The sequence below is a fragment of the Echiichthys vipera genome (genome assembly GCF_963691815.1).
Source record: "Echiichthys vipera genome assembly, chromosome: 18".
NCBI lineage: Eukaryota > Metazoa > Chordata > Actinopteri > Perciformes > Trachinidae > Echiichthys > Echiichthys vipera.
In genome coordinates this window covers 26,212,621-26,238,612 of record NC_139843.1, presented here as the reverse complement: position 1 = coordinate 26,238,612, position 25,992 = coordinate 26,212,621, and the positions used below count along the sequence as shown (strand labels likewise).

The 25,992-nt window shown below is 41.9% G+C and overlaps 1 protein-coding gene across 1 annotated transcript in view; it reads left to right on the top strand.

Annotated features, from left to right (window-relative positions):
• The window catches only part of LOC310961139 (rho GTPase-activating protein 23-like), a gene marked incomplete at its 5' end in the record, with an annotated part of 40,873 nt that extends 16,045 nt beyond the window's left edge, over positions 1–24,828 (top strand). The window contains 13 exons of the mRNA XM_083933108.1: positions 2,613–2,927; positions 3,012–3,073; positions 3,325–3,431; positions 4,154–4,266; positions 11,908–12,060; positions 14,167–14,245; positions 14,705–14,778; positions 15,476–15,565; positions 15,645–15,770; positions 15,875–15,919; positions 16,566–16,659; positions 20,431–20,462; positions 20,572–24,828. Coding sequence (XP_083789234.1) covers positions 2,613–2,927; positions 3,012–3,073; positions 3,325–3,431; positions 4,154–4,266; positions 11,908–12,060; positions 14,167–14,245; positions 14,705–14,778; positions 15,476–15,565; positions 15,645–15,770; positions 15,875–15,919; positions 16,566–16,659; positions 20,431–20,462; positions 20,572–21,588 — 2,307 coding nt within the window. The 3' untranslated portion in view covers positions 21,589–24,828. The remainder of the gene's footprint in view (positions 1–2,612; positions 2,928–3,011; positions 3,074–3,324; positions 3,432–4,153; positions 4,267–11,907; positions 12,061–14,166; positions 14,246–14,704; positions 14,779–15,475; positions 15,566–15,644; positions 15,771–15,874; positions 15,920–16,565; positions 16,660–20,430; positions 20,463–20,571) is intronic.
• Positions 24,829–25,992: the final 1,164 nt, after the last annotated feature.

The window sequence follows — 25,992 nt, the reverse complement described above, 5'->3', positions numbered from 1 at the left end:
TTATTTATTAGCAACTTTCTCTAACAAGGCAACACAAAGTGCTTTACATGACATAAAAGAAGTTAAAGTGTAATTCTGGCATAAAATCATGCCATGGTCTTTTTCTGCACTTACATTAATCAAATAATCCATCAAGACAGTTTTTTTTCGTGTAACAACTATAAACGGAGAAATCCGGTAGAGTTGCTAACAGCCGGACGTTGCTAACAGTGATTAGCTCGTGGCAGTACCGTGAAGGCACAAAACGTCTTTTTTAACCACTAATACTGCTGAAAATAACAGCAAACCTCTGCAGCAGCATGAGAAGAGTCCTTACACAGAAAAAAAGCACCAACAGCGTAGTTAGTGAACCCAGAGTTTATTAAAAGTGTTTTAAAGACTTACCTACTGGCCCCTGTACCAGCTCCTCTCATAGTAAAGTCCATTCAAGTGGATTACCAAAGTCAATCCAAAAAGAAGGAGCCCATTGATGATTTATTAAGGAATCTGTCGCCTCTTCCAATTTATTCTGGGGACGTGTAAAAAAAAGTGTCCAGTACGGTGCTGTTTATGAGGGAATCCTCCATAGAATTCACACAGCGTGTTGCAGTATTCAATGATTCCAGGCCACAGCGAAAAATGTCACTCTGTTGGCATCATAAACATTCTTCTTCGGTGCCCATGGGCTCACAGTACCCACAGGGACGCCAAAAAATGACCAACACCGGCCTCACCCTGTCACATGACATTTCGCTACTGCAGGGAAAGTTGCCGTCTGGGACTTTTCCAAACCTTTTACATCTATTATCAATTTATATTTCACCAAACTGCCACAAACCACAAATTTTAAGTGTTTTTCTGGAATAAAGCATCAGTGGGCTCCTTCCTTTTGGATTGACTATGGTAATCCACTTGGAGCTGGTACAGGGGCCAGTAGGTAAGTCTTTAAAACACTCTTTAATAAACTCTGAGTTCTCTAACTACGTTGTTGGTGCTTTGTTTTCTGTTTAGGGACTCTTCTTGTGCTGCTGCAGAGGTTTGCTGTTATTTTCAGCAGTATTAGTGGTTAAAAAAGACGTTTGAATGCTTTCACCGTACTGCCCCGAGCTAATCACTGTTAGCCACGTCCGGCTGTTAGGATTTCTCTGTTAATCATTTTTAGAAGATAAAAAACTCAATGGCTTATTTGATGTATGTTAGTGCCGAAAAACACCATGGGATGATTTTTCGCCTGAATTACACTTTAAAGAAACACAAGGCAATACATAAGACACCATTTCTTTATAGCCTTGAATTCATGAAGAAAACTGTTTTTGTCACGTCTCCGCGGTGAACGAGGAATCAGAACACAGAGAAAAGTCTTGATGAACTGAAGTAACAGGATACCACGTATAACAGCAAAACTTTATCAAAACATCCGTTTACAAACTCACACACAGCTCAAGCAGTGTAATCCAATCAATCATGCATTTTCATTTACCCTTATTATTTACAACACTTCCACATAAACAGTGTTACACACGGAAGAGAAGTGCTCTGCACAAGCTTCTCAGACAAGTAGCACAAGTGTTTGAAATAGAAAATGCATGTGTTTAGGAAATGCACTCAACACAAGACTGAATAAATGAGATGCTATTTTGTCCTACTGTATTCCTTAAATACATCAAGATGTTTCTCTTTTTTTTACTCTTTGTTCCCGGTGGGGGCATGCTATAAAAGTTTTCTTCATGAATTCAAGGCAACACTCAGTAACTGATATACAAATGGTTATTTTGCAGATGAAAAATTCCTTTAAATAGATGAGCAAAAAGTAATAGAAGATAAAAAAGGAAATACTAAAAAGTGCTTTTAAGTACTAAGTTGTAATAAAATTGTTGAAAAATATGGTCATACCCTACTGTGTCTTCTATAAATGTAAATCCCAGTGATTTATCAGTATTTAGGAGCCGCTGCCCATAATTCTAAGCAGAAAAAACAAGAATATTAGCAGAAGCACGTAAGCAGAGCAGAGCACTGTAAGAAAAAAGTAACTGTATCATCAGAAACCTCCTTATACTCGTGTTACTTTCAGTAACAGTTCCACCTGGTCGACGGTCCAAGATAAGAAATATCTGCTCTTTTTTTACACCATTGCTGTTCTCCCTCTGAAGTATTTTCTGTATTTTCAACTTATACCTCCATGATTAAACCGCAAAGTAATCTTAGACAACCTCTTCCTGTTTACACCAACACACACATGCCCAGTGTACACTCACATGATGCATGTGTTTACAGGTGGATAAGGATGGAGATTATTTATGACATGGAGCTAAAACACTTGTGGATGGAGATCTTTTGTGTTTTAGAAAGAACACGTAGTAGTGTGGATGTAGCCTTGGTAAGTGAGTCTGTGTAACAGGTAACATCTAGCCAGTCATGCTAAAATTAGCTGCTTATGCTTATACAGCAGCTAAGAAGACTTTAATCATTCCTAAACTTTTCTCTTGTGGTTTGGTTTTAGAAGGTAAAAAAACTAGTTCATATACATAGTATTGTTACATGCACACTGCTTTGGCATGTGCACAAATCCAAAGTTAACAGTCATGGCTAGTTAAGGTGCCAAGCTTGATGTTTTCTATGTTCCCCCACTGTAGAAAGTAGGTGGTGGCATGCGACCGTGGAAGCGAGTCTTCTCCGTGCTTCGTTCCCATTCACTCTTCCTCTACAAGGACAAGCGAGAGGCCGTCCTCCATGGGGCGGGGGCGGGGGCGGGGCCCGGCCAGGACGAACATCCTCCAATCAGCATCCGCGGCTGCCTGATTGACATCGCCTACAGTGAAACCAAGCGTAAGCACACCCTGAGGCTGACCACGCAGGACTTCTGCGAGTACCTGTTGCAAGCGGAGGACAGGGACGACATGTTGGCCTGGATCAGGGTCATCAGGGAGAACAGCAAGACCGACAACGAGGTGAGATCTTCATACCCAGTTCACCTCGTGGAATTTACACACACACACATCCTGATCCTCATCTGTAACCTCCATCTGCTCTAGGAGATTGGTTACTCGAGACAAGCTCTTATCAACAAGAAGCTGAACGACTACAGAAAACACAGGTCAGCAGAAAGCCTTGATCACAACTGTCCCTTCTGCTTTGTGTAATCAGGAGTCACTGAAGCTCTGGGCTGTCAGCCTGTCAGAGTCAATAACTTTGAATGTAGTTCCCAAAAACCGAGAATATTATTATCAATGTTATTATGAAGACCTGAAAGACTGAACTCTTTTCTGAACCTCATGTTGAAAAAAGTGACTTCTAATCCCACCTTGTTTTGTTGTAAACTCTCTTGATTTCTGTGACTTGGTGCAGTCTGACAGGCAGTAAGCCAGACACCTCTCCCAGAGCCCATCGTATGATGCCTCCCTTCCTCCTGGCTAAGACTGACAACACTTCAGTGAACCGAGCCTCCAGAACTGGTGGGTAGCAACATGACTCTGGTCTGTGTTCACATGAGTTATGACATAGAAGAGCCCAAATATGTGATTTGGTTAAAGAGAGAGTTCAGAAATACAGTCATTTTGGGGAATTGTATTGTTTTTCCCACTTTACCGGAGTCAGAGAGCAATAAATGCCTCAGGACCTATGTTTGAATGTATTTGGTGTATTCTGAAGTTATGTCACACAGGAATATTAGACTATCTTGGCTCGATTGTTGAGTGTCTGTGGGGTCAAATAACATTTTCCCTCCCCGCAACGACGAGTCATGGCGGGGAGGGAAAAATGTTCCAAAGTGTGGCGATGACATTAGCTTCACACAGGCAGGATAAACAGATTTTTTCTTTAAAAAACTAGATCAAGAAGAAAAGCGGATAAAGTATTGATAAACCGATAAGCAGAATCAATACATTGGTATTAATACAATGTTATCAATTCTCACCCCAGATTATTATTGTAGTTATTAATGCCAATGCCACCTTGGGGTCAGAATGTCTCGTTTTCTTTGTACACAAGGCTTCTTACACATTTACATTAGATTAAGTGTAATATATTGGTGTTTGACTGAGGACCCATGCAGCTGCTGGTGTGGCTGGAGACTGTTTGATTGAAAACCGGACATTGGCCAGTTACTGATAAACTGTCAATCTTCTGTGTCCGTACTAAGTTATTTTAACGTGCGTGTGCGTGTGCGTGTGTGTAGATGACAACAAGGCGCTGTGGGGCATCAACATCATGAAGAAGGCCAAGAAGACAGGCAGTCCGAAGGCTTTTGGTGTTCGGTTGGAGGACTGTCAGCCTGCTGTCAACCATAAAGTAAGCCTTCAGTGTTTTGGGAGGGAAAATGATTCAGAGGATTAAAAAAACATCAATTCTACTTCTGTCTAAAACTAGACCAGACAAAACCATTACATATAGTTGATAGTTAACTTTTCAAGTACAGAATTATAAAACAAAATGCACTCTTTATTCATTTTCACTTCACACTTTACTTTGTTTTTGGTTATTCTCTGCTAGTAACATGCATAGGTGGAAGATAAGCATTTAATTATTGATTTGTTTATTTGACAGGGACAGTGTACAATAAATATATGACACCAGAGATTATAGCTAAGAGCTAATTTACATCTGTAGTCCCAAGGTGGGCACAAACAAGGTCAACAAAATCACAGTAAAAAAGACAGAATCAAAATATAAACAAAGAAAAGAAGAAAACTTCATTGCAAGAATGTTTCAATGTTCAAAAGTGCAAAGTATTCAATATTCATTGTTCAGTATTAAGGCCCATATTTTAAAATAGTATAATTATTACAATTACATCACATGTTTTACATTGCATTTGAACAATTAGAAATACAATACAAACATACATATATTTTTATATTCATCCACAAATAATTAAGTATACAATATATATATACCATATACATACAGTACTGTGCAAAAGTTTAGGCAGATGTAAAAAAAAATGCTGTAAACTAAGAATGCTTTCAAATTATAAATAATAATTGTTTATTTTTTATCAATTACAAAATGAAATGTGAGCGAACAAATAAAAAAATCTAAATCAAATGTATATTTGGTGTTGCTACCCTTTGCCTTCAAACCAGCATCAATTCTTATAGGTACACTTTGCACAAATCCAGGGATTTTGTAGGATTATAGTCAGGTGTATGATCAACCAATTATACCAAACAGGTGCTAATGATCATCAATATCACATGGAGGTTGAAACGGCCATTAATGAAACAGAAACAGCTGTGTAGAGGCTTCAAACTGGCTGAGGAACAGCCGAATTCTGCTACCAAGGTGAGGTTGTGGAAGACTGTTTCATGTCACAGGTCATACACCATGGCAAGACTGAGCACATCAACAAGACACAAGGTAGTTCTACTGCATCAGGAAAGTTTCTCCAAACACAGATTTCAAAGCAGACTGGGGTTTTAAGATGTGCTGTTGAAGCTCTTTTGAATAAGAACAAAGAAACGGGCAACGTTGAGGATCGTAGAGGCAATGATCGGCCAACGAAACTTGGTGCAGTACGTGTAAATACATCAAGCTTATTTCCTTTCAAAATCAGAAGATGTCCAGAAGTGCCATCAGCTCAGAACTGGCAGAAACCAGTGGGTCCCAGGTACATACATCTACTGTCTCGAGGAGTCACCCCAAACATACAGCCAATGTCATTCAGAACTATCTTCAGCCTACAGAAGAACAAGAAGTCCCTGAAGTGAAAGTATGGCCCCACAGAGCCCTGATCTCAACGTCATCCAGTCTTTCTGGGATTACACGAAGAGACAGAAGCATTTGAGGAAGCCTACATCCACAGAAGATCTGTGCTTAGTTCTCCAAGATGTTTGTTCTCCAAAACTGTGTGCAAGTGAACCTAAATAAATAATGCTGTTTTGAAGGCAAACCAAATATTAAGATTTATCTTCTGTTCTGTCACTGCATTTTGATAATTAATGAAAATAAACTATGAACGCTTCCATTTTTGAAAGCATTCTTAGTTTACAGCATTTTTTCCACAGTACTGTACACACCTATCCATAAATAAGTAAACAGACTATGTAAAGATAAGCTTCTAATGATTGCAGGACTGGTTTACTCTCAGATGTCCGTCCTCCATAGAGCTGGGTCTGTCTGACGTTCCTGCCTGTTATAGGGAAAGTATAAATAAGTCATAGAGTCTGGTCTTTACCTAGCTTGTAAAGTGTCCTGAGATAACTTTTGTTATGATTTCGCACTATAAATAAATCTGAATTGAATTTTACAGAAGTTTGAAAGATGTTTCCAGTACTGCACTCGCTGATGTTGGTTGGTAGGGTGTTCCACTGCCCCATGCCTTGATTGGAAAAGCTGTCTGGCTGAACTTTGTGAAATTGGACACAACAGTCCCCTCTAGTGGAAGATGTTGCTGACCTCGTGCCAGTGCTGGTTTGTTAAAAATGTTTAAGTGGTGGTCGGGCAAGGCTGTGGAAGACCTTTTATACTAGACAGACATAGCAACGCCTCTCTGTACTTCTGTTCTAACCTCCGACTCTTCCGGCTCTTTTCCGTAGCTGGATCTAATTTGTAGCATTATAAAATATAAATGACAGAGATGCTTGCTACAGCTGCATTTCTACAGAGATGAGAAAATACCGTTTTATTCGCCTGATTCACTGCTTTGTTCTGGATTACTGCACTCGCTCTCCTTATACACACACACGCACGCATGAGCACGCACACACACATTAAGCCTCAGCCAGCTGACAGTTTGTCAGTGACTTGACCAGCGGACTTTGCTCAGACTTGACTGGCTGTTGAAACAGGTGACGTGTGTTACGTTCTAAAACGAGCTGCTGACGATTTGACAAACTGAATCACAGGTGACATTAGCCAGATGAACAGGGTCAGTTCACACCGCTACAACTTACACCTGCAACGTTCGAAAACAGTTTTGTTTGCGGATCTTTGGTCTGAACTTGGCTTTAGTTGTAAATGTAACGTAACCAAATAGAAATGTTGCTTTTTGCTTCTGAAGTATGACAAAGAAGAACCACTGCTACAGTATATTTCTGAGTTCTTCATTAAAATCCTGTGACTCAGGATCAACCGTGAAGGATAACTTACTTGGTAGAAACGGCAAAACACAATTTCTACCAGCTGACCAGCCTCTAGCATCGCACACTACAGTTTATATTGTCATATTACAGTTAATAAATACTTTATGTAATAAGCCACTGAGATAAACAACTGCACCAGGTATCATTGAAAGAAGATTTAATGCATTTCTTTAATGTGCACATTTCAGTGTCATTTGTCATTTCACTGTCACATGTCAAAAGGGCTCTTCAGCCAATCATTTCAACTGTAGGCAAGGCAAGGCAAGGCAGCTTTATTTGTATAGCACTTTTCATACACAAGGCAGACTCAAAGTGCTTCACAGCACAACATGTCATGAATTCAAATGCATAACAGGAAGACAAAGAGAATAAAAACATAGACAATAATCAAAACAGTGCGGACGTTAAAAGTGCGAAGATTTAGCAGAAAGCTAAGGTGAACATAAAAGTTTTCAGTCTAGTTTTAAAAGTGGTCAGAGTGGGTGAAAGTCTCAAATCTTCAGGAAGTTTATTCCAGCTGTTTGTTGCATAATGACTGAAAGATGCTTTCCCTTGATTTGAGTTTACTCTGCGAACCACTAACAGATTGGTCTCAGAGGATCTTAGTGATCTAGAAGGCTTATGTAGTGGGAGCATATCAGTGATATACCTCGGCCCTAGACCATGAAGTGATTTATATGTGAGCAGGAGGATTTTGGAATCAATTCTCTGACGTACAGGAAGCCAGTGTAATGATTTAAGAATTGGTGTAATGTGCTCACATTTTTTGGTCTTTGTTAGAACTCTAGCAGCAGCGTTCTGAACAAGTTGTAGCTGCCTGACAGTTTTTTTGGGAAGACCTGCAAGGAGACCGTTACAGTAGTCTAGCCTACTGGTTATAAAGGCATGGACAAGTTTTTCTAAGTCTTGAGCTGACATGAGCCCTCTAAGTCTTGTTACATTTTTAAGGTGATAGTAGGCCGATTTTGTTACTGATTTGATGTGACTGTCGAAATGTAAATCAGAATCCATAATAACCCCAAGATTTCTGGCTTTATTTGAGGTTTTCAGGGACAGTGATTGAAGGTGTTGGATGACTTTAGACCTTTCTTTCTTAGCACCAAAAACAATTATCTCAGTTTTATCCTCATTTAGTTGAAGGAAATTTTGGCACATCCAGTGTTTGACCTGCTCAATGCACTGGCACAGTAGATCTATGGGGCGATAGTCATTTGGTGATAGCGCTACATAGATTTGGGTGTCATCGGCATAGCAATGGTGGTCAATGTTATTATTTTGCATGATTTGTCCTAGTGGGAGCATATAGATATTAAATAAAGTCGGCCCCAAGATTGAACCTTGGGGGACTCCACACGTTACGTTGGTTTGTTCTGATACAAAGTCGCCAATGGAAACAAAATAGTTCCTATCTTGTAGATATGACTTGAACCAGTTTAGGACTGTGCCTGAGAGCCCCACCCAGTTTTCCAACCTGTCCAAAAGTATTGAGTGGTCGACAGTGTCAAATGCAGCACTGAGGTCCAATAGCATTAGTACTGAAGTTTTGCCAGAGTCTGTGTTAAGACGGATGTCATTTATAACTTTAATAAGGGCCGTCTCTGTGCTATGAAAAGGTCTAAATCCTGACTGGAGGTTGTTGTGGCAGCCAGTAGAAGCCAAGAAGTGAGTTAGTTGTTGGAGTACAACTTTCTCAATTATTTTACTTATGAATGGTAGATTTGAAATTGGTCTGTAGTTGTTGATAATAGAGGCATCTAGGCTCCGCTTTTTTAGAAGAGGTTTAATGACTGCAGTTTTGAAGGCCTTTGGGAAATTGCCCGATTGAATAGAGTTATTAACTATTTGCAATACGTCTGTTGATAGGCAGTCAAAAACATTCTTAAAGAAGTTGGTAGGTAAAGCATCGAGACAGCAGGTGGTTGGCTTTAGATCGGTCACTGTTTCCACTAGAGTTTTAGAGTCTATGGCATTAAAGCTTGCCATCATTGCTGTGTTATTTTGGCCTAAACGGGGTGGTGATCCAACTTTTTTGTTTGAGATATTGATGGCACGTCTGATGCCTTCAATTTTATCAGTATAAAAGAATGCAAACTCATTGCATTTCTGTGTGGAATGGAGTTCGGCTGGTATTTGTGTTGGGGGGTTGGTCAGTCTGTCGACAGTTGCAAATAGGGTTTTGGCCTTATTAGTGTTGCTGTTTATGATATTGGAGAAGAATGTTTCTCTAGCACTTTTTAAGACTAAATTGTAGGCATGGAGCCTCTCTTTATAGATGTCATGGTGAATATGAAGTTTTGTATTTCGCCAGATTCGTTCAGCCTTCCTGCACTCTCTTCTCTGGGCTGTTACAACAGCAGCTTTTCTCCAGGGTGCCTTTTGCTTACCAGAAATCGTTTTAACTGTAATCGGTGCAATGACATCTAAGATATTCACAATTTTGGAATTAAAGTTGTTTACAAGATCATCAGCATGGCATGGGTTTAGAGGTGGTAGCGAGGAAATGGCATTTTTAAAGAGTACATTAGCATGTTCATTGATGTAGCGCTTTTTGACATTCTTTGATTTTGTTTGTGTCTCCGGAATTAAAGAAATATTAAAGAAAACACAGAAGTGATCAGACAATGAAAGATCAGTCACAAGAACATCAGAAACATTGAGACCTTTTGTGATAATCAGGTCCAGGGTGTGTCCTTTACAATGAGTAGCCTCTTTCACATGTTGAGACAGGTCAAATGTATCTAAAATAGTAAAAAGTTCCTTTGCACCCTTGCCATTCAAATCGTCAATATGAAAATTAAAGTCACCAGTTATAACTAGGCAGTCAAAGTCAGTGGAGATACTAGACAATAATTTGGTAAAATCATCGAAAAAATTTGCTGAGTATTTAGGTGGCCTGTAAATAATTAACAGAAGAATTTTGGGAGAGCATTTCAACACAGCACACAGGTATTCGAATGATGTAAAATCACCAAGTGACATTTGTTTCCCCTGAAATATGTTTTTAAATATAGCAGCAACCCCTCCCCCCCTTTTCCCAGATCTACATACATCAATAAAGTTATAGTCGGGGGGTGCTGTCTCGATCAGAATGCTTGCACTGTTATATTGCTCCAGCCATGTTTCAGTTAAAAACATAAAATCAAGTTTGGAAGTAGTAATAAAATCGTTGACTAAAAATGATTTGTTATTCAGAGACCTAACATTGAGCAGACCCATCCTGATGGTGTTATTGACAGGATTCGATGTTGACTTTGATTTGGAGAGGATAGGAATGAGATTGTTTAGGTTAGCAGGGTGTCTACGTTTCCCAATGTTCTCTCTCTTGGTAGTCACAACAGGAATGTAGAAGGTGCCAAGCTTTGACGTAGGCAGCCTTGGGCCCAGCTGATAATGTGGTCTACTGCTGAACCCTGTTTTGTATCAATAATATTCAGGACTGCTGTCAGGGCGGGGCGGGGGTGGCCATGAGGGGGGGGGGAGGAGGAGTGGGCAGCATCAGAGCTGGAATGAACTACTGGAGGTGGACGTTGAGGGAGTAGAGGGGGTTTACGTAAGAGGGGCGGAGTAGGGCTGAGGGTTTGTGAAGCACACTTTCGTGGAGGGGGGGAGGAGGTGGGAGGGAGGTGCCACTGAGATGACGCTGAGGGGGGGATCGCTGAGGTCGATCAAGGGGAGTAAAAATAGGAGTAGGGCGGGGAGTGGGTGGGGGTAGCTCCCGGAACTCCAAAGGGGATAAGGGGGGAGAAAGGCTTACTTGAGGAAGGGAGAAGGATGGAGACCTGGATTTAGGCTTGGGGGGTGTGGGGGAGGGATCTTCACGCCCATTTGAAATGAAAGGGGAGGTAGAGGGGGATGGACACGTCTCCTCTTTGCTCCGGTGTCTCTCATGGTCAGCGCTCTCCTTTTGCAATGGCGGTCCTCCTTCGACGTTCATGATAAGCTGTGTTGTGTCTGTCTTTTCCGTTGGTTCCTCTTGTCTCTTGTCCTTGGCAGTGATGATAGATGGATGACGCAGGAAGTAAGACATGTTGGTCATGAAAAGCTTTACTCCCAGCTTATTTAGACAAAGTCCGTCTGCCTTAAAAAGATGCCTGCGGTCCCAGAAAAAGCTAAAATTGTCAATAAAATGCATCGAACTAGCAAGAGAAACGCTGGAGAGCCACTCATTCAGCGAGTAAAGTCGACTGAATCTCTCAGCTCCTCTCCTGATCGGGGGTAGAGGACCACTGATAAACACCTCAGCATTCACAGCGCTGACTGTTTCAAAGAGTTTATTGAAGCGCTCTCTCAGCTCACTTGATTGTTGTTTTTCAATGTCATTAAAACCAATGTGCAGAATGATATTTTTCACATTTGGGTGTGCAGCCACAATATCCAGGATTCTTTTTTCCAAGTCAGACACCGTATCCTTCGGAAAGCAGAGTACTTTGGTGTTATTATTGCTTTTCATATCTTTTACAGAAAAGTCACCCACAATCAGATTTTCAGGCCCACTTGTTAGCTTTCTCGGTGGTTTTAAGTTAGCAGGTCTTACCCTTCTGCGTGGTGATGGTGGGTTATTCAGGTAATCAGAGGGGGATCCATTGTCCGACAACAGTGGAGCAAACCTGTTCTTTAGTTGAACACTTGCTTGCTGGGGAAGTTTCTTGGTACTGTAAATCTAAATTGTATCCAATTTGTTCAACTGGTTTCATGAGCTGCGCGTGTTTGTTACCAAATCAACGCTGATTTGAGTTCTTTATCTTTGCATCTTCTCATTTAATGTCCTTGCAAACCTCCCACCCTTTTGTTAATCCATCCCTCTTTGTTCACCCCCCCCCCCCCCCCCCCATCATCATCTCCTCTTCAGTTTGTCCCTCTGATTGTGGAGATGTGCTGCGGTGTGGTGGAGGAGACGGGCTTGGATTACACCGGTATCTACAGGGTGCCGGGGAACAACGCCATGGTGTCCAACCTGCAGGAGCATCTCAACAAGGGCATGGACATCAACACTGCTGAGGAGGTGTGCAGGAAACGTGTCCCCAAACATGTTCAGACTAACAGGAGAGCTTAACTTGCTTAAGTCCTAATTTTAAGACCCTTAGCATTTTTGGTCAAATAGTATTTCACAAAGTGTTTTAAGACTAAAATCAGCTCCTAAATCTGAAAAGTTCAAAGTAGTCAAGAGGACTCAAGAGTCAGAGCAAATCACAACCCATCCTAAAATGGCTGCTGCCAATCTGCCTAATAATGGCCTCAACATTTTAGAAAACTTTCATGATCGTGGGAAAGGCCATATTTTCCCACACTTCTTTGTCTGTTGCAGTAATGCAACTGAAATTTCTTTTAATTATTTCCTTTCTTTCATGCTCAAGTTGTAAGAAGTCAAAGCTGTTTGCTCCTCTCTCTATCACCATGGTTACTGTAGTGTGATCATTATGGAAGAGGCTGACATACAGCTGCATATATGTATTTATTCAGATAAGCCCCTTGAGATGCATCATCTCATTTTCGAGGGGGTCCAGACATACATCGTATACTACACAGCAAAGAATCAAACAAAAATAAAACAAAACCAAAAATAAATTTGATTATCATGAAAAACCATTTGGTTATTACAACTAAAAGAGGGCCATAATGGCAAACATTAAATCAACAGCAAAGACATAAATTGAGTCCATTTAACAAAACATATTGGGCATGCACATAGAATTCATCGTACACAGGATGAGGCCATCAAAGTGAGAAGACAAGATCCTCGGAAAAATATGCAACGAGGATATGGACCTGATATCAGCAGGTCAATTGTTCCATTCTGCTGGGGCCTTAAACAGAAAAGCTCTTCTGCAAATTGATTTTTTAGCAAGGGGAACAAAAAAAATGGAGCTGATATTATGGCCTTAAGGTCATAATATAAGACATTCTAACCAACTCTTCTTACCTTTAGTGATGGCCAATTGAGTCTAGTGTACATCGTGCAGTGACGGGTGAAACAAATGGCATCCAAGAACAAATCTACAGTCTATTGTAGACTGTTAAGTGCAACAAGGTCTGATTTGTGAGCGTTTTGATACACTACATCACAGAAGTCCATAATTGGAAGGATCAGTTGATTGTTCAGTCATTCGATTTGAAACTCTTTATTTGGATTGTTATGCCCAGTGGTGCCGGAGTATAACAGAAGTGCTCTCACCGCAAACCCAGAGACCAAGACACAAAATGTAGCAGCAAACATAAATGTATTTTTATCACAGGGTAGTTCAAACAATAAACAAAACATCTGTTTGAAAACTCTTACCTATCACAAACTAAATGGTAACACAAAAAACAGGAATCTTACCTGCCTCCCTAACAAATAAACAGGATAAAAAAACAGGTGCCCAAACAAAATGTCCACTCACCCCTGCCTATCAGGACTGCACTCAAATAAACAAGGAGTTCTCTAGTCACAGATACATTTAACAAAGGTTCTCACTTAACAATCAATACTCTATCACAGTTCAGCATGGTCTGGCTGGGAATCAGGAAGTAGGCAGAGAGGGAGACATCAGCAACTGGCATCCTTTTACCCATCAGCCTTGGCCAATCAGCATTTTCCACCCACCACCTGCAGAAATCAAAGGGGGACAACACACAACAGAGCAGCAGCACCCTCTGGCAGGGAGGATTAATTACATATACTCCTTCAAAACGCATAACAACAACCCATATGACCCATGGTCATAACAGGATATGGAAACATACCTCCCACAGTAATTCTATCAAGGATTCACTGACAGAGACCCAAAACAGCTCAAGACCCAGGACAGCCAATCACAGTTTGAATGAAACATGACATCATCCAAAGCAACAGAGAAAGCCACGCCCTTTCTCTTAGCTTCAGACTTCTGCCAGGTCCTCAGTAAAAGTTTGTGAAGAGCTTTTAAGAGGACACTCTTAGAGAGGAGCTTTTACTGCTGTGTAAGAGTCCTGCAGGTGGTAAAATCAACAGTTTTGTGAGCACAGGTCCTGACGCAGTCACCGTGTTAGCTGGAGTCACACCCAAAACTAGTTTTGTACAGAATCCTTTTTGTTAGATCCGGTGTGATATTTTTTTAATACTAAACTTTGCCCTTTTCTCTGTCCACAGAGATGGCAGGACCTGAACGTAATCAGCAGCCTGCTCAAATCCTTCTTCCGAAAACTGCCTGAGCCCCTGTTTACTGATGGTTGGTCATTTGGCATGTGTTCATTGTGAAGTGTAGCATGACTCATAATGAGCATGTATAGTATAGAATATGAAAGTAGGGTTGCCACTGGACTATGTTCCCAGTACAAATCAAATGTTTTTAATGCATGTGGCTGGAGCCATTACATTATGTTTGTGGGTTGTCCAGAAGGGGAGACATCTAGCCAGATGATACTTAATTAGTGACATTAATATTGAAACTGATGATTGTAGAGATCTGAAGATGTGTGTGAAGCATCCAAGTTTCACCAAAAATACACTTAATTCCTTTTATGAAAGTCTTTCAGGTCTCCACTGCATACAGTATACAGTATATGTGAACCTGGGGAGTCTGGATGTAAACTGCATGTAGAAATGTTGGTATATGATACCTGCTAATGAAATATGTATTTTTTGTAATATAGCCCTTTTATTCCTCATATATCATCTCTGTCTACAGACAAATACTGCGATTTTATCGATGCCAACCGGATAGCCGATGCAGAGGACAGACTGAAGACCATGAAGAAACTGGTATGTGTCAAAGGACAGCAGAATACAGAACAATGGTTAGATTCTCTTGATTTCACTGTGTCAGGTTCTTACTCAAGGAAAACCAGACTACTACTTAAAGTTAAAAAGAAATATTATAAAAAGAGCAAAGAATATTCTTCTTTGCCAAGGGGTCTCTCTGGGGTCAGAAATCACCGTCATCCTGACTTTCAGTCAAGCTGCTGCTGCAACCACTGAGCCAGAAAGAGCCCAGAGCCCTCCCTTCACAAATAATTGATACAGCAATAAAGTTCATTGGGCTGTTGTGATTGGTTCAGAATGTTGCTGAGGCAGTCCCTGGTTCAGGCTTTGGAATGTCAATCACTCCCAGACTGGCTCTAATTCATTCACAAGTTGAATCCTCCTGTCACATGGTTCCTCCAGTGAACCCCCAGTTCCTCTAGAAGGAACACTCCTTACTCTGAAGCATTCCCAGGGGGCTGACCCCCCTCTCATCTTACTGCTCCTTGTTTTAAACTAAAGCTATCTGCAACATCCTTTAATTATACCATCTGTGTTAAATTGATAATAATTCGAAAGCCTGCTAAATCCTTTTTATTTAACTCCTTTATATACACAGTGAGTAATAACAAAACTTAAGTTATATTGTGACAAAAATACACACTTCATGTTTAAAAATCCCCACACCTGCTACATCAATCTATGCTTCTTTATCCAGATCCATGACCTCCCAGATCACTATCATCACACCCTTAAGTTCCTAGTGGGTCACCTCAAGAGGGTGGCAGATAACGCTGAAAAGAACAAGGTAACCTACGCCTCTCTTAATTAGCGGTAATGTTCATCCACGGAGCCAAACACGAACAGAACTGTGATATCATTTCCAGATGGAGCCCAGAAACCTTGCTTTGGTGTTCGGTCCCACTCTGGTAAGGACATCAGAGGACAACATGACGGACATGGTCACCCACATGCCCGACCGCTACAAAATAGTGGAGACACTAATCCTGCACGTAAGAACCAGCAGTTGCTTCCTCAAGAGCAAGAAATACTGCACCATTCTTTATCAGTTCTGTCTGGACTTCACATCAGTGATACTGTGTTGTTACTTCAACAGCATGACTGGTTCTTCACTAATGGAGAGTTTGATAAGGAAGAGAAGGTATGTCACACACAGCAGCATCTTTTTCAATGTAAAGAACCAAGAATGCCATGAATACAGGGATTGTTTGGACTGATTCACGTTGTAAGGAAGCCCTACTCGACCAAACAATGTTTATTCAAATACAATGGTGGCCCTGGCGAGAAACAGCAGCGGCAGCTGTCACCCGGGTGAGTGGGGTTCATGTCCCGGTGCCATTCATGTCATGGGCGTACTAAACCAAACCACGGCCTTTTCCTAATCCTAACCAAGTAGTTTTCATGTCTAACCCTAACATCATCTTTTGTAGGCTAAAATCGGTCACGATACGGTGTTTTTGGCGCGTTGTGGTGCGGAACACTTCCGGTCCATCGCAGTTTTTCATCCGTCCTCTGTCCTTTGCCCGTCTTTCATTCACCGTTTGACCAATTTTTGCGTGTTGGGGTCAGTTTGTTGTAACTAGTACACATTTTGTACACATCATAATTAAACAATTATCAAAAGGTACTCTAATGAATTATTTGTGTATTTCTGTCATCTACACTTTTTCTATTGCTAATACAATATTGAAGCATTTAGAATAACAAATTGAATGGTGAGGTTTTTGACAATACCCAGCCCTAATTTGTGCTCATATTTTTGGTATGGTGTATGTCTGGATTTGTAGGCCCCAGAGGATAAGCGGGACATGCAGCCTGTGCCCAACATCGACCATCTGCTGTCCAACATCGGCAGACCGGGCATGCCGGGAGAGGCGTCAGGTGAGGAAGTGTCACAATCTGATCTGTGACATTGTTGTAGAGATACATGTTCATTAGGAGTGTGACGAGACCCTCAGCTCACTAGACGAGACGGTAGCATATGGAGTTCATGAGAACGAGACAAGATTTTAACACTATTTTTAACTTAAATTTTCTTTATTTTGATTTCTGCAGAGAGCTGTGGTGGTGCTGCAGGTGTCTTTGCATAGTGCTCTTGTTAGCCGCTGTGTAGCATACGGTACTCACGCCGGTAAAGTATACCGACTGAGACTGACGCGTTCTCTCTAAGTCTGGTCTGTCAGGTGCCAGCCATAGACTGTAAAAAAAAGTGGATGTAGCATACCCGTAGGGTCCGTTCTCTCAACTCTCTCCAATCGTCCTCGCCTACGGGAGTTCCATCTTGTCAGATTTTGACTCCGCCTCATTTCCTCTTACCAAAAAAGGGCATGTATGTGACGTTGGAGGAGGGAGATACTTCCATCTGGCTGAAGTTTACCTCCGAGGAGGGCCAGAGGCTAGCTGTCACTCAAGAGACCACGCCCCCTAATTATTCATAAACTTTAACCTCCAATAAAAATAAAACTAGCATGGTACAAAAAAATTCATCCCCCTCCGTGTTGTCATGGAGATATGACCTAAACATACAGACTAGAATGTTCTTTTATCCCAGGCCTTAAACCGTTTAATGATGCTGTGAAAACGGCCTGTTTAACATGGGGGTCAATGAGAAACTGCTCTATTATGAAACCTGCCCCTAGTGGACACTAAGAGAACTGATGCTTTTGGAGCTTCCTGATTGGACCAACCAGGAATTTAGTGAGGTGGGGGCTTGGTGCCGACACTGCTGTCGTTTCTCAATACCAAGTATTCCAAGTTCCGACTTGTCCACACAAATCATGTCCGAAGCATCCTCGATAAAATGGGCGGAGCAAGTCACATCCGGGCATTGGGACCGTACTTGGTGAGATGCAGACTAATGAATTGGAACAGGACTTGGGCTGTCACAAGTCCACCAGAACACAAGTACAGACAAGAACGCAGATTGAGAAATGGCTTTCGACTAGAACTTGTAGCCTGACTGTTTGTGTTTGTATTATGGTGCTGGCGTACATACTACATATTGATATCATGAGACAACGTTTCACATTTCAAATATCGTCACATTTTAATATTGCGAGATCTCGTGGGACAATATCTCGTCACACCCCTAATGTTCACCATGAGAGGAGTTTGTCCACACTTTTGCTGAGGGTGCACCAAAGTTTTAGACTAGAAAAGTGACATAAAAATGAGATAATAATAAGGACTGAAAATAAAGGCACGGATTGTTGCACTTGTTGTTGTTGCACACAGACGGTTGTGTGAAGAATGTAAAAAAAGAACTTGAGAGAGAAGTTCAAACCCTGCCTGCTCTTTGGCCTCTGTATACCTGACCAGTTGCTGAATGAAATGGGCATTATTTAGGTTCCACAAAGTTTGCAAATTGTCAGATGCAGTCTTATCATATTCAATTCAATTCAATTCAATTTTATTTATAGTGCCAAATCATAACAGAAGTTATCTCAGGACACTTTACAGACTAGGTAAAGAAGTAAACTCGTAGCAAAGTAAGTAAGTAGCAAACTACTAAACTAAAGTTTGAAAGTAGCAAACTATTCAATGTTTACTGCCCCCTATAGCTCTCAAAAGAAAGCTACATACCTACAAGAATGCACAAACCTTGCTGTGTGTCTCTTCTGTATATGCCTGTGTTTTTCTGCTGTGGTTCAGTATGACCTGACTGGAAGCATAATCTAGTTTACATTAACCTCAAAGGAACACAGGGTACAGTCTTTTATATACAGCTCAAACAAAATGACTTTTCATGAGGATGCAAACGGAAACCTTAATGTTTAATTGCCTCCACATCTAACCTCCTCTACATTCTGTAAAGCTACCAGTCGGTGTCTTTCCTTCCCAGTAGATCTCTGTACTTCTCCAGCTGTTATTTTTCTGCCTGTGTATACTCATGATGTTTCATACTTTCTCTCAATTTCTCTTTTTCCCGGACCTTTCTGCACTTTTTCTCTAGCTGAGACAGTGGATCAGCCTCTTCGGTAGGACCAGGTTTTCCTCCTTGTGTGTTTTTGTTTGGTGTTTCAGCTGCACTTGGATTCATTCCTCTGTCTTGCTGTAACTGTTTGTGTATGCGTGCCTAACCATCGAGGTACAGGGTCGCGGCTCTGTGCAAGCAGCCGCGCTCACAATACACAGAATGTAGATGGATGCACGTAATGTGGAAGCAAAGTTTACATGTGAAATTTCTGTCCGTCACTTAGTTTCTGTCTGTGTACTGGTAGCAACATGTACTAGCTACAACCTGAAGAACGGATAGAAAAGAACACAGGTCTGAAATGCACCCATGCACGAACAGGACCTGAATTAAAGAGAGAGAGATCAGAGCGAGGGGGCTGCCCCATGGGAAAGCATCCAAAGCAGCTGGGCATTAGGTGCTTGCTCAAGGGCACCTCGACAGTGCCCAGAAGGTGAACTGTCACCTATCCAGCTACCGGTCCATGTTTCATACAGGGACTTGAATCAGCAAACCTTTGGTTACCAAGCCAAGTCACTATGGACTGAGACGAGGACTGTGTAACAGCATTGGTCCACTGAATTTTAGTCTTGTGAAGCACTTTGTGACCTTGCTATGTTACGGAAGCCCTACTGGGTCATACATTACATGCATTTTATTTCCTCGTTTTTCCTGTGATAGCAAGATAATTTAGATCCGTTTTCTCGTTATAAAAAGATCATTTTGATCCATTTTCTGGTGAAAATAATAATGTTCACATTATTGTACGTCAGGAGCAATCTAAGAGAGCCTGATGTTCTCATTACCTACATTGGGTTTTTTTTTAACAAACCTTATTGTCAACAATATTATATTACAACAACATAAATACCAGGACAGGGAGGAGTTTTTCAATGTGCACAAATCTACAGACTACAGTTTAGTTTCATAACAGTAAATTACCAACTGAAATCATCTGTATTGTCTACAGTGTTCTTCAAGATATGAGAAGGCTTTACCAGGCATGACATGTCAGGTGTGATGGAAACCTCAGGCCTATCACGTTTCATTCATTATCTATCAAAGTAATTATCTCGTTATCACAGGAAAACAGAGGAAACAAATTGTGTGCATGTATGACCCTTTAGGGCTTCAGTACTATGTGAAAGGTTCTGTACTAGATAAACTTTACCTATTGCTAATGAAAACACGCTGAACATGCTAACCGACATTCAACATCATCACCAAGACGTGCGGAGCACCGGGACACACTTTTGTTGGCTCCTGAAATAGTTTGTTTGTAAAGTATAATCCAAACAAGTTTGAAAGGTTCCTTATGTACTGTATATAAGTGAACCAAAGTTCCAAACGGGTGGAATGCTACCTCAGTGCCCAGCAGGTGTTTGTCTGTCCACTTGCCTAACTGTCCACACTTGCACCAAGCCGTGACTCCTAAACCTGGGTTTGAACTGAGCCTTCTGTGTACCATTCCAACCCTACTCACTGATGTTGAAGGTGAACTCTAGCTAAGTTTGCTTCTTAAAGTAAAACAGAGGAAACTTGATTCTCTGATAATGGCTAGAGCTCTCCTGAGAGACTGCAGGACTGTTAGTGTGTGCTGTGATCAGGCACATGTCACACCTTTGCACCGCTCCTAACATTACCACCACCACTTATCCAGTGATGACATGGTTCTAATCCACATCTTTCCTTCCTGATAGATTCTACCACCAGCGATTCACTTAAGTCAAAGGTAAGCGAGAAATGTCTTACTTGTTCTTTAAATCTGGGAATAAGATCATGGATTCTGGAAGATGAAGTATGGTAGTAACCATTATTTGTCTGCAATTTTATCCTTTCAGTTTTCTTCGCTCTCCAAGAAGGACCTGAATGCCAAGGACTTCCTTCCCAAGTCCATCATCTCTGCTGTGACCCGCAAACGTAAAAAAAGCCTCAGTACCCACCTGCAGGGTGGCAGCGCTGATGAGGACTCCGAGCATGAGCCAGTCAAAACCAGCAACTACGGGGGAGGAGAAGGAGGTGAAGGGGAGGAGGGAGAGAGTGGAAGAGACGGAGAGGCAGTCACGGGAGAACACACCATTCCTAAAAATAAAAAAAGGGATGAAAAAGAAACTGTGGTGAAAGCCAGAGAGACCAGTGAGGGAAAAGATATATTGGCTGAAGAGGAAGAGGCTGGAGGGGATGTGAGGAACAGAACAGACACTGATGCAAAAAATGTGAAAAAGGAGAGCCGGCGGAGAATGACCGCATCAGGAAATGCAGAGCAACCTCGTCCAAACAGTTTCCTCTGCTCACAACATCAGATCTATCCCACATACCCTAGACTCTCAGCGGGGTCTAATCCTCCTCCTCATTCAAGAACTCAAAATCTGCCCAGAGGACACCCCACAGTCCCTTTCTGGATCTGCCCCACCAGGCTTCCCAGCCTCTACCAGGCTTCCAGCTTTTACGGGACACAGCAGCCAGACTGGAACCAGTCAGCGCCAGTCCGCAACCGGAAGACAAGAGGCGGAAGGACAAGGGCTATTTCCATGAATCTGGACCTTGAAGTGGGCAGGAGTGAGGACAGAGTGAGAGGACGGAGAGCAGAGAGGGTGGAGGTGATCAGAGTCATCGAGGGAGCACCAGGTCAGCATGGATGTGTGGGGGTTCCTCAGGGATCAGTTGTTGGTCCTGGGTCAATTCGTCAAATGGATCCCCTTCCTCATCTTGCCCAGGAATCTCCCCCTCTCTCCTCCTCCCCCGCGGGATGGATAGATCAAACCTCCCCAGGATCCCATACTGTGGTCTTGAGGAGATCGGCCCTGGATCCACGGGACAAGACGAGAGCGTGGCGTCGTCACACGGTGGTCGTTTAACCGGACTGTTTCATCTACTAATGCAGTACCAAGTACCTGCCCTTTACTCACAAACACCCGATCATCTTTGTCACTGCTTCTGTCGTGTTGCTTCAGGGATATGCGTCGTCTCCGAGGTCTTCCCTCTTGGCTACTTTACTGGCACCGAGGTTAGAGACCTGATTTCATGGTAAAGGAATACTTTGACACTGTGTGGAGCTGTAGAGTTTCATTCCAAAATTAAATAACCTCTATTTTAAAAAATGTGAAACTCTGAAATTGACATACAAATTCTAATAATATTCAGCTACTTTTGAAGCTATTCATCTTTAATCCTTGACTTACAAAAGAACTGTACATGTAATTATCCATGTCCGTATATATTTGAAAAGAAAATTAGAACTGAACACAGCAAGCTGAGATCCTGGTTTTTCTGGGTAATCCTCACCAAAATCTGACCATGTTTCTCAGGACAAATACTTGTGGGATCCTGTGATTTTTAGCTTGTATGTTCACATACTAAGTCCGACCTTGAACTGCTGTTATTAAGACACAGTCACACCAGAAAGTGTCACGGTGAACTTCATCTGTGAGTCCTTGTGAAATAAGTGGAGTTGTGATCTTGATGAGATGGTGTCTACTCCAAGGGCTAGTTGGTGAACTACTGTAGCTGGCAAGCTAACATGCTAACACACAAACCAGACTGGGCAGAGGCCATTCTACAGTCCTAGGCAAAAACTCACAGGGGCCCCTCGAACCAGCATTCATCCCCTTAAGGGTTTGTTTAAACTGAATCATGCATGTCACTTGCAACGGCCCCCCTTAGGGAGGTCAGGTCTGCTACTGTCAGTCAGTGCGTTTACATGCAGTTTAAAAACCCAATTATATTTTGGTTAAGGGCATAGCCGGGTTTCTCAAACCCCAACTAAAGAACGTACCCCGCTTACCAGACCTAGAGAACTCCTTTAGTACCCTGATTATTCCTGCATGTAAACATCTTACCCGGAGTAATATCGGGTTCTGCTTCTGCCCATGATTCGTAGGTTATAACTCCCCCTCCCAACTCCGCAGCAATGGTTTTTGATCCGGAAATAGAATAAACCAGGAAGCAACTGTGCCAAAAACGTGAAAAAACAACAACAATAGAGCGTTACCTTTAAACCGAGGGAGCTACGGAGACTAACTTCAAGAAGAGCCGTTTCTGTCTTCACAAAAGTCGACCGTTTGTGATTTTGACAAAGGTGAAGGTGAAAAAAAAGCCGTAGTCAGTCCAGCTGTATGTTGGTGGAGCTCCACCTACTGTACAGGAGGAAGAGTTACTACGTCATGTATATGAGGGGAACTTCAATAATCCGATCATTCCCTAAACCGGGGTAAGGCCATTTTAGGGTTACTTATGTGCATGGAAACACAACTTTGCACATTGTCACTGCTGTAGTCTAAAGTTTGTCAGCCCTCAGGGGCCCCCTACTGATCTGGGGCCACAAGCAGTTGCCAGCATCTCTGAGCCTGGGACACACTAGTGTTAGGCCAAAAACACACCAAGTAGCGGTGAAGTGTGGGCTGCGTCCTGCTATGCATTGTGAATAGAAAAACCTCCAGCTGGGCTTGCTGCTGTCTGCGGTGAAGTGTGGCCGTACTAAAAGTTGAGGATAATTGAACTCCTGCTGAAGACGTCACCACTGTTCTGGACTTCATTCCCTCAAAGGTCAAAGTCAAGTATTCAACTTTAAAGGACTAACTTCACCCCAACAAGCCAATCAACTGATCACGACAGTGCCATTGAAGTGCTTTTGTGGGAAAATGTATCCGTTTTAAACGCTGGTATGATCGGTCCTTTACAGCAGTATAACTGGATACACTTTTCACCTGAAGTGGTTTCATCACATAACCTTACATGCTAATATGACAATTTGCTGTGTCTTCAGCCGTGTGACAAAATGTTTTTTTAAATGAAGGGAGAAGAGTTCAAAATCTATAAGTGAAAGTTGTGACATAATCCAGCTCACAGACCTCAGTATCAAAGAAGAACGGTAGTCAATGGCAGAGCAGTGTTTAATATGCTTTGAATGCAGATACAACTAAATCTCCAAAAACAGTATTTATGGTGGGAAATCCAGGGCTCGGTATATTCCCAGGGAGTGATCAAAAATGACAAGAAATCATTCCACCCTTATGAACAAAAGGTCCCTGTGTGATTAAATCATCTTTCAAAAGATTTGGATAAAGTGTTCATAGAAAACAATTTCAGTGAAAATTGGTGCAGTCGAGGTTTTAAAGTTCTATTTTTAATACAACCACTCATTGGGGCCAAAGTGAGGATTTCTCTAATCCTGCACAAGGGGCTTTGCCATATATTTCTTAAATAATGTTTTGGAATGAAACCCTTCAATTGTAAATTTAAAATTGGAATAAGAAATGAGAGAAAGCCATTATCGGACATTTGAAATTCCACTCCAAAGCCTGCTGCTGATATAACTGAAGACTTCAGCAGTCATTGGCAGTCTTTTGTCATTGCAAAGCGATTGTGCTGTACATACTGGTGTCTTCCCCAACTAGTTTCTACTCACATTGCAAATATCACATACGCCCGCTCACCTGCCAGTCTGAGAACATCAGAGTCCACTAATTCAGAGGAAACAGCACTTCAGTCTTCTTTTCAGCCCTTTACATGCTCTTCCAAAGCCTCCTGTGGACCTACAGGGAACTTCAACCACCACAACGCACTCTCTGGATGATGGGACTTGGGCATTCTGCCAAAACTTCTGTGGACTAAAGAAATGTGTGCATGGGGTCAGTGACATAAAAAATATGCAAATTAAGTGTTCAACACAAGCCTATTGTGCTTCCCTGTGTGTCTGGTGTGCTGGGGGAGGGCCAGAGATTTGATGACACTAACATCTTTTTCACCAGAGGAGCAAAGTGTTTAAGGCAGCTATGCAAAGTCATGCCAAAATTCATTTTTTTAAATATATTTGGGTAACTGTACAATATCAGCAGCGCAAGAGACAACCTAGGAGAACCTGGCACTTAGTGAAACAAGTTAGAGGCTCCAGGTGACAGATCTGTGTCATTGTCGTGGGAGCAGTTGAAAGTGAGTGAATAACTTCCTTCACTCCAAAACCACAGTCTTACCTGAGTTATATCTTAGCATTTTTCCTTTTCACTTTCTCAGTATTTTTGCTCCCAGTCTGAAAAAATAAAATGGAGCTGAACCAAACTGCACACCAACCACTGTCATCCAACCAGACTCCATGTTTGTCTCAGTCATATCTGCACTCAGTCTGTCCTTCTCTATCTGTGCCCTTGTGCATGTACTTTCTGTACGTGGGTGACTGTGCGTGGACCAATTTTGTAACAGTTGTACAAAGCCTTGTTAAGTTAACCTGTGTATATAATTATTATACATAATATATTAAATTATTTCTTTTGAAAAGGGGTTGTGTTTATTTTAAATTTAATTTAAATATGGATATCAAGTGAATTCAAATATGGTTTAGCCTCCCCCCACAGTGGAACAGTTATCACAGCACGCTGAATGTAAAGATGGACCGGCTTCACAGCTGTGTGTGTAAAGCTGCAGAGACTGGAAAGAAGAAGGGAAATAAAAAAAAGGATGTCCCTACCAGCCATCTCAGGTACTACTAGCATAAACTTCTTCAGTTAAAGGTTGAATATGTAGAATGAGCAGAACACCGCCATCTAGTGTCTCAAGATCGTAGTCAACAAAAAATAATTCCAGCAGTCGGGTTGCCAGGTTTGAACCCATCCCCTCCAGCAAATTGCACCATAAAAACAAGTATTAGAGGAGTTTGACTGACAGTTAGCGTTAGTCGTTAGCGTTAGCCGTTCCAGCTAAGTAAAGATGAAAGTGATGTTAGAGATCAAGGAGAAGCGTAGCCATTTGGGCGTGGGTTTGAATGGCGTTTCTCTCCTTTCTCTCAGTCGATGGAGTGAATGCTTGGCCTATATTGACTCTGGTTGTTGCCCGTCTCCGCTCACTCAGCTGCTGGGACAAATAACGCCCCCTTCACCGAGGCTCCGAAGCAGCTGCAGGATTGGCAAACTCCATTTCACCCAGTGCCAGCCTACAGTAGCTGCACCCAACAACAGACAACCCTGGCCACCAGCAACGCCAAACACTATTGGCTGCTACCATGGAAACACAACGGGACAGGAAGGCATTGTCAAACCCCTAAAAAAAAAATATATATATTAATTCAGACTAAATAGATTTTTTTTATGGAAAAGCAAAACTTTCATTCTGTTCCCCTCAAAACGCCCCGTGGGTGGATAATTATTATTTTAAATAAAGCTTTTAATAAAGATTCTACATATTCAACCTTTCACAGAAGTATATGTTAGCCCTAAGGACGGAGGCCCTCCACATATCTGACATACAGAGGTTAGTTTAGCGTTAGCGTT